We start from the raw sequence: 8,657 nt of genomic DNA on the forward strand, positions 1-8,657 counted from the left end.
TCCAGCCCCGCCCCCCCTTCCCCGGGGCCGCAGGTTCGGGTCCAACCCCGCACGGACAGACGGGACGCACGCACGGACAGAAGGCCAGGAGGCAAAGGCACTGCATCAACATTCCCCTTTAATAACCTGACACGAACTCGAGTGGGAGTGGGGGCGGGGTCCGGGGACAATCCAATTCATTTCCCTTCTCTGATCCGGACGACGGGGGCGGGGTAGGGCGGCGCCCATCAATCACGTGGTTAAAAAAACTAAACCCAAAAAAGAACTGGGGGCGGCGCGCGGCCGGAGGCCCCCTCCCCATCCCCACTCCCGCGCGAGGCCCCGGCCCCCAATAAATACGTGGCCCGGGGGCCGCGGACGCCCCGCCCCCCGCCCCGACCGGGGGAGGGGGCCCGGAGGAGGGGGAGGGCCGGCTCGGGGGGCGGGGCTGTCCGTCCGTCCGCCCGCCCCCCGCCTATTTGAGGCAGCGCTCAAAGTACGTGGAGCCGATGTAGCCGCCGCGCATGGAGCGCTGCACGTTCTGCTCGAAAAGGCGCCGGTTGTTCTGGAGGACCTCGGCCGCCTCCTTGTTCAGGGGATCCTCGGGGTTGGGCTCCTGCGGGCCGGGATCCGGTCAGGCCCGGGGCCCCCTACCCCCCCCACCCATCGCCCCACGGCCTCCACCCCCGCACTCATTCCCCTCGGCCCCCCCCACGCACTCACCAGGAAGAGATACTGCAGCCCGTAGATGATGGAGTTTATCGTTAGCACTGGTTTCCAGTCCTCTCTGTGGAAGGAGAAGCGCCCCCCAGCCCAAAGGGCTCGGCCTCAGCAGGGCAGCCCCACCTCCTCCTGGCCCACGGGCAGTGCTCCTCATCCCATCCTGCCCACCCTCCCCCCAGGGTCCTAAATCGGAAAAGAAGGTTCAAGCCACATCTGTGTGCCCTTCCCTGGTCTCCAGCTTGGTCACTTCTCCACAATGGCTCTCTGCTGAGCCCTGTCCGGCCATCTCCTCCTCAAGGCTACTGCCAAAGTGCTGACCCCCAGCAGCACCAGGCTGACCGTAACCCTCTGGTCCTCTGTCTTGGCCACTGTACCCTCACAAGTTCCCCTCAAGGGCCAGCAGGCCAGAAATGACCTTGTTCTCACCGGGGAAGTTGGGGTGGCCACTTACCTGAGGATGTTAAGGCAGACATTGCCCTCAAGGTCGATGTTGGGGTGATAAACCATGGTCTCACACTTCACCTTGGGTGGATCGTGGGGGTAACCCTGGCCAACCTGGGGACAGAGAGGCAGTCAGAGGCCCTCGGCCCCTCCCCCAGGGCAGTTTCTGCCCCTCCCCTTCAAAAGACTTACCTTAAAACTAAACACAAACTTGCCAGCCTTGTAGAAGCCCTGGAAAAAGAAGGGAAAGGAAAGGAGGGGAGGCTGATTGGGGCTGCCTGCTCCAGGTACCTCCCGGCACACAGTCCCCAGGCCCCTGGGAACGGCTTGGAGAAGGACAGAAGTCGGGAGAGGCCCATGGCGGCAACATGACCGACGCGGGGGGAGGGGGCCCTCACCTCATCCGGGCAGATGACCAGCTTGAAGTTGAGGAGGTCGTCCTGATCAGAAAAGTCGATCTCGCAGGTCTTAGGCAAGTTGAGCTCATTAATGTCTGGAGGAGAGTGGAGGGCAAGTTATCTGGGGACCATCATCTACACCCTGAGGTCAGGGGCTGGTCCAGGTAGGATCGGGTCCGGGGTGGGGTGGGGACGAGGCCGCAGATGGCCCCGGTTGGGGGGGGGGGGGGGGGCAGCCCCTGGTCCCAGGTGGGGGGTGGGGGCAGTTGATGATACCAGGTGGGGGTGGGGGCAGCCTTGGGTCCCAGGTGGGGGGTGGGGGCAGCCCTTGGTCGCAGGTGGGGGTGGGGGCGGGGCGGCCCTCTCCCCCCTCTCCCCCCTCCGCCCGGGGCACCTTTCTGGATGCGGAGCTGCGCGGCGGAGGCCTTCTTGCTGCTGCCCTTGGTGCCGCCCGCCGACTCCTCCTCCTTCTTCTGCTGCTTCAGCGAGAACAGCTTGATCATCCTGCCGCCGCCGCCGCCTCCTCGGGGCCCTGGCCGGCCGGCCGCCCCTGCCCACTGTCCGCCGCCTGCCCGCCCCAGCCCCCGCCTCCGGCCCCTGCCCGGCTCCTCCGCGTTCCGGCCCCGGCTGCTCAGCTCAGCGCCGCGCTGCGCGGCCCGTCTCGGCTCCCGTAGCTCGCTCGGTCCGCTTCGGAAGTGTTCGACTCCCTCCGGAAGGGCTCGGCTCCGCTCGGGTGCCTTCGGAAGTGGGCTTCGGCTTCGCCCCGCCCCCCGCCCGGCGGCCGCTCTCGGTCCCGCCCCCTCCTCTCCTCCTCCTCTGTCCCAGATCGGGTTCCCGGCTGCCCTTTCTCTGTCTCTCTGTGTCCCTCTTTCTCTCTCGCTTACAGGCTACGAACCGGCTTCGGCCTGGGCCAGGCCCTCAGCCTGGGCGGTCGCGAAGGGCCTCGACAACGGTCTCGGGGCGCCCCGACGCTTCGGTGATTTCCGCCGCCGCCTCCCCCGCTTCGGCTCTGGCCGCTGTCGGCCCCGCGGCGCGCATGCGCAGACGCGGCGCGCAGTCCGGGGCCGCGCTCGGCCATTTCCGGGCGGGGGCTTCTGGCGCTTCCGGAGGAGATTGACCTGCGGGCTGCCGACCGAGCTGGCTGGGGGAGGGGTGCGAAGGAAGGCTCTTGGAGGGCGGAGGTGGGGGGGGCCACGGGAGGAGGAAAGAGAGTTACTAGTCTCCAGGGAGCTCTTAGTGCACACATCGACCGCGACAGCGCTGGCAGCTGTCAGTTTAGGCCAGCCCCGCCTACGTGCCCGCCCATTGGAGAAGGCTCGGAGGGCGTGCCAATAGTCGTCGGGCTCTAGGCCCGGGGGCGGGGCTGTGGCGCTAGCCTTATACGAATATCCCGGAAATGCGGAGTAGGCGGGGATGACCGAATCTGAGCTGCAGCTTCCGGGCTTTCGGTCTCCATGACAACCGCAGGCCGGGAGGAGGGGCAGCGAGGCGCCGCGGGAGCGCGGGAGTCCCGGCGTCACCAGGGAGACCGCATCGCCTCAGAAGCGGTTGGTCCCGGGGCCGAGACTGAAGGCGAGAAGGACGCGAGCCGGGAGCAGGCGGAGGCGGGCCCTCATCCCCATGGTAACTCCGCTTCTCCTGCGCCTAAGAACCGAATCGCTGAGCATTGTGGGAAAGGGCAAGGAGTCTGCGCGCCGCCTGCTGGGGAGCGTAGTCCAGCGGGGGCTGGGGGCACGTGATGGGGAGGGGATGGGGCCCTGCAGGGTTTGTACTGGAGAGAGGGGAAGAGCTGCTTTCGGCCGACCCCCTCAGTAGTTCTCGAGCGTCTCTTCTCGTTTGGGGGGGGGGCTGTCTCACCCAGGAGAACTGAGACCTCATTGGCCAGCTTCGGTGGGGGAGGGGGCGGACAAAACCCCTGTCCTTTTTTGCCTGCGTACCCCAGTGCACTCAGGTTGGCACACTGTAGGTGCCTAATAAGTGCTCATTGACTGCCACGCGACCGTGAGGGGCGCACCTGAGCCTGAGTTCAGATCCAGCCTCAGACACTTGCTAGCTGGGTCACCAGTCTGCCTCAGTTTCCTCACGTGTCATTTGAGCTGGAGGGTCAGCACTGAAGGGGCGCCTGGCCTGGAGGAGGGCCCCCACCCTCTGTCCGCCCTCTCCCCTAGGTGCCAGTGGCCGGCCCGAGGGAGCCTTGAAGGACGCGCCAATGGCGCACCCCCACCCGCGGGGGCAGCTGCGCTACCCCAAGCCGTTACGGCTCCTGTGCCAGGCCGTGCCCCCCATCCTCGGCTCTTCCCGCTGCAGACCCAGCCTCTCCCTCTGCAAAGGGCCCCCTCCCTTGCTCATTTCGGGGGCTCCTTTTCCCCTTGCCCCCAGCGCCCTGCAGTGCAGGGTGCTGCTTCTGCCTCCAGCCTCCCAGGGACCCCGGCTCATCCATCTCCAGAAGGGCCCTGGCCCCCCTCCGCAGGGGCGCCTCGGCGCTGTCTCCACTGCACCCCAAGCCCCTCTCCTGAAGAGCCCCATGCCCTCTCAATGCCGGGTGCTCGGCTGTCCCCGGCCCCAGAGCTGCTCCCCGATGGGGGCACCTCCTCCCTGTACTCCGAGTCCCTCCCGCTCCCCCCAGACCAGATCTCATCCCCTGAAAGGGAGACCCCCCCTCTCCAGGGCCAGCCCCTCTCCTTGCAGGACGGTGTCCTCTTCTATCTGCCTAAAAGTCCAGCCTCTGAAGGGGAAGCCCATCCCCTTCAGTCCCAGCCCCTCCAAAGGCAGAGCCTCATCTTCCCTGAGACCCAGATACCACCCAGTCAAGAAAGCCCCCCACACCTCCAGTCCCAGACCTTCAGGTTCCCTGCAGCCCAGTTCCCCGCCTCTGAAGGCATGCTCTGCCTCCTCCCACTGCGGGAAAGCCCAGGCTCCTCCACTGCTGGGGGCCCCTTCGACCATTGACCCTAGTCTGTCCTGCCGGGGCTTGCTCCATTCTCTGAGGCTCAGCCCCTCCAGACACAGGGGACTGGCCTTCCCAGTGAACATGGTCCTGGCCTCTCCAGAGCTCCTGTTCTCCCCCCGGGCCCAGGATTTCAGAGAAAGAGAGCTGGGGTTCACTATCCTGCCCAGACTCTCCTCCCCAGAAATCCCTCCCAACTCCCCTACTTCTGGCTTCAGTCCCACCCCAACCCCCTGCTCCCTTTATCCTGGCCTGGGTTCCCCTGAGTCACAGGATGGCCACAGTTCCAGAGTGATCCAGTCTGTGCCCCTGTCTGCGGTGAGCACGGACCTTGCAGAGCCCCAGGCCTTTTCAGGGGGGCATGATGGTCAAGGACGGGACTTGGATACGGTCATCCTGCAGCCACAACAGGAAGGACAGCATCTCTTGGGGTGAGGCCCTGGGGATCCCCACCTCTTCAGCACCCCAGGGTTTTGGGGGAGAACGGGAGGAGAACCGCAGCGACCCCCTGCTCTCATGTGCCTAGGCCTGCTGTCCAGGTTTGGCCCTGGCCTCGTGGCGGCAGCCACCAGCTGGGCTCCACCTCCGGCTTTGGCTGTCTCTTCTGGCCGTGTTCCAGTGGTGCTTCCCATGTGAGCTCCGCAGGGGCTCTGCCCGTCCAGAAGCATCTCCAGCTGTGCTCTCCTGCCCCCCGTCCCCAACACCTGCAGTCTCCCTGAGAGCAAGTCCACCCAGGGGAGAGAGCTTTGGCTCCCCTGAAGTATCAGTAAAGTGGGGGTGTGGAAAATGAGGACTCACTTCTGGGGGATGCCAAGGCTGGCAAGACACCACCCGATGGTGAGGCCCCTGGTCTGAAGCGGGGATGGAGGGTATTTGGGCCACGGGAGGGAAACACGAGCCTCTGCTCCCAGTGAGGTGAGGTCACTGTGGCAGCCGAGGGCCAGCTAGACTGGAGGGACAGCCCTGGCCAGGGAGAGACTGGAGACAAAGGGGAGGGGCGATCTGTCGGAGGAGATGGGACAGCAGGCAGAGGGGGGGCCAAAGAGTGAGCTCACGGTTTTAGGCCTCAGCGTCTCATAGGGTCTCAGCAGAGGGGAGCCATGAGAGTATCTGGAGGGCCTCTCACTGATAGAATCGAATCGAATTCAGCCAGCCCTTTGAAGCATCTTTCCTGCCCTGAGGGATGGAGAGGCCTATCTACTGGGCTGTGGGGGTGAGATTGGGCAGGGCCTCCTCTCCATCCCTGGGCTCTGGGCTGCTACAGGACACCCCAGGGGAGATGGGGGGAAATGTGCATCTGTAGTCAGGGTGGTCAGCAGACACAGACAAGAGGATTGGGGAATGCACTGAGAGACCTGTGGAGGTTACCTGGTTCAGGCTGTTCAGGTGACACAGGAATAAACTGAGGAAGCCCTGAGCTAGGAATGGGCTTACCCCAGACTCCTCGGGTCTCCTGCCCAACTTCCAGTAGCACTGGGCTTCCTGCAGGCCCCAGGCAGCGCCTGCTGGGGCAGGTGCAGTGAGGACAGTTGGTGCCAACCTTGGCCCACAGTCCCCTCCCACCTGAGGAGAGGTCCCTGCCTGGGGGGTGGGGGCGGTATTAACCCTCCAACAATGGACTCTCACCTGGAAGACGCATTGGATTCATAGACCATTGGATGGGATGCTGCGTGCTGGAGATGTGTATAGCTGTGTTACCATGAGCAAGTCACTTGTCTCAACCTCAGTTTATTTGTCTATAAAGTGGAGTTAATAACATCACCTTCCTCTCAAATGAGATACAGCACGTGTAAGTGCTTAGTAGCCTTCCTTAGCAGCACCATGTAAATGTGCACTGTTGTCCCAAAGGACAAGGCCCTCATTTTACAGATAAGGAAACAGGCATTCCAGAGCAGGGCTGCACAGCAAGTGAGTTGATAGGATTTAGACACTTGAGAAGTCACCAGGTTGGACTGCTCCCCTCAAAAGGTAGACACACAATGAAAAACTTCGCAGCCTGGTGTGATGGGTCGCAACTGGCATCTCTGAGTTGCAGGAGGGAACAAAGCTGATACAACATCCCTGCTAAATCTCTTCCTGTGCCCATCAGCCTGGGTGGGAGAGGGAGACCCAGGCCCAGAAAGAAGGCTGGAGCCTTAAGATGTCACCCCCAGACTTAGGCCAGCGGCCCCCACAGAGACATGCAGAAGACCCCCAGCTCTCTGCTTCATTCTCCCTATTTCTAAGGCAGAGCCCTCTGGGTGTCCCACCATCAGTGTGGTGAGGCAAACATGAGAGAAAGATGAGGGCTGCTTGTAACAGCTCCGAGCCTTGAGCCATAGATGGTGGTGCCTGGCACATTGGGTTGGAGCCAGCTGCTTCCCTTGGAGAGGGGTATAGGAGGTGTGTGTGGAGGGAGTGCTGTTCTGTCCTGGTCATTCTAACTGGTCTATTCCTCCCCCCAGGAACACCTTTCAGGGAACATTTGGATGTGGCTCTAAATGTGTGTGTGTGTGTGTGTGTGTGTGTGTGTGTGTATACACATTTATTATAGGCAACAAGGAATATTAATAAAATCAAAACTTACTTGGGAACTGTGTAGGGAAACAAGCATGTATTAAGTGCCTGTTGTGTGCTGTGATACAAACCCTCAAGGATCTTCCATCCTAATGGGGAAAGCTTTCGTGCCATGAGTTAGCATTGTCCAATCTGGCTGGTCAGAAGCACAGCTGTCCCCAGTGTGGAGGTGACTGGGTCAGCTTCTCGGGGGAGAGTGTTCTGGCACGGTGCTGGGATGTGCCAGGGGAGGAGGCTGCCCTGATGGCACCAGGAGGAGACCCTCAATGGCAAGAAGAACTTTGAAGTCAAGGGTTTCTGTTTTCAATTTGATCTCCTTGATTTTCAGAATTTCTATTTTTGAGAACTTTAAAAATGTGTTGGTTTCATTTGTGTGCTTGATTTTCTGATGTCATTGCTTTTTGTTGATGTAAACATTTCTATATATTTATGTAGGTATGTAGACATATATGTGTGTATGTCTAACCACCCTCACGCACACACACACACACACACACACACGCACACACACACTGACTTCCTTGGTATGTTGTCACAGACCTGTTCAGATCCTCCGTGGTCTAGGGGATAGAATGCTGGATGCTCACTAGTTGTGCCCTGCCCCCAGAGCACCTTCTATTTAATCTGTGGTGCATGTGTGCACTGTCTTCCTCATTACAGTGGAAGCTCACTGCAAGCAGAGATTGTTTCTTCTTTGTGCTTGTATCTCCAGCACCTAACAGTGCATAGAAGGTACAAAATAAAATACTTGTGGATTGATTGGGAGACTCCACACAAGTAAGTCACTTAATCCCTTTCAACCTCAGTTTCCACATCTGTAAAATGGGATCATAATAACACCTACTTTACAGGGTTGTTGTGAGGATGGAATGAGACCATCATTGTAAAGTGTGCACTGATCAGGGACTGTCTAGTTCCTCTTTTGTATCCCCAGCGCCTTCCACATAGTAGGTGCTGAATAAATGTTTATTGATGGAATGATTCCCTGGTCAGAATTCAGTCTGGTGCACTACATTCCTAGAACTGGAATTTCTAAATTCCCACTGATGTGTACTTTCCCCGGTCAGCCAACTAACAGTAGGCTCAAAGCAAAAGTATTGGCCTAAGTGGCATATCAAGAAAAACAGCAGTGGAACATCTGGAGTGCAGATCCAGGGCGCACTTTCCCATGAGCATCCAGCGGGGTGCCCACAGAGTTCCACAGAGTGTGGAGAGGGCACAGGAGGAGGCTGTGCACTCCTGTAGATCTGCAGGGCTCCCCAATTTCTTCTGAAGTGCTTATGCACTGCCTTGGTCACTCTTCTAGACCCTGGACTTGTGACTCTGAGGCATGGATATGCCCAGCAGGAAGTTCAACTCAACATTGGCGTGAGAGGTCTGTCCTCAGATTGCCAAGAGGCTTGGCTCTCCAAGCAGAGTTCTACTGCCCATGCTGACCCAGCAGTGCAATCTCCCCCATGGCAGAGGTCAGCCTCTTCCTCAGCCATCCAGCCATTCTTGCAGAGGCTTTCCCACCAAGGCCAAGTCCTTACCAGTCCTCAGTCTAGTTTTCTAATCTTCAGTCCAAGTCTTTGACTGTTGGCCTCTAAGTTGGAGTTTGAATGGGGACTCAT

General features: G+C 60.3%; 2 protein-coding genes across 2 annotated transcripts; one reads left to right on the forward strand and one right to left on the reverse strand.

Annotated features, from left to right (window-relative positions):
• Positions 1-98: 98 nt before the first annotated feature.
• On the reverse strand, positions 99-2,312 carry UBE2M (ubiquitin conjugating enzyme E2 M). The gene is made up of 6 exons (XM_072615877.1): positions 1,936-2,312; positions 1,542-1,636; positions 1,336-1,374; positions 1,154-1,257; positions 703-766; positions 99-595 (listed from the first exon to the last, which is right to left on the reverse strand). Exons 1-6 carry the CDS (start codon positions 2,042-2,044, stop codon positions 455-457), a joined length of 552 nt encoding a protein of 183 aa, XP_072471978.1. The 5' UTR covers positions 2,045-2,312; the 3' UTR covers positions 99-454.
• A 375-nt stretch (positions 2,313-2,687) lies between these two features.
• Positions 2,688-8,025, forward strand: LOC140508085 (uncharacterized). Its single transcript, XM_072615826.1, has 3 exons — positions 2,688-3,164; positions 3,710-4,919; positions 5,015-8,025. The coding sequence occupies exons 1-3, from the start codon at positions 2,996-2,998 to the stop codon at positions 5,205-5,207; spliced, it is 1,572 nt and encodes a 523-aa protein (XP_072471927.1). The 5' UTR covers positions 2,688-2,995; the 3' UTR covers positions 5,208-8,025.
• The last annotated feature ends 632 nt before the right edge of the window (positions 8,026-8,657 follow it).

Source organism: Notamacropus eugenii, chromosome 5, assembly GCF_028372415.1.
Source record: "Notamacropus eugenii isolate mMacEug1 chromosome 5, mMacEug1.pri_v2, whole genome shotgun sequence".
Taxonomy (NCBI): Eukaryota; Metazoa; Chordata; class Mammalia; order Diprotodontia; family Macropodidae; genus Notamacropus; species Notamacropus eugenii.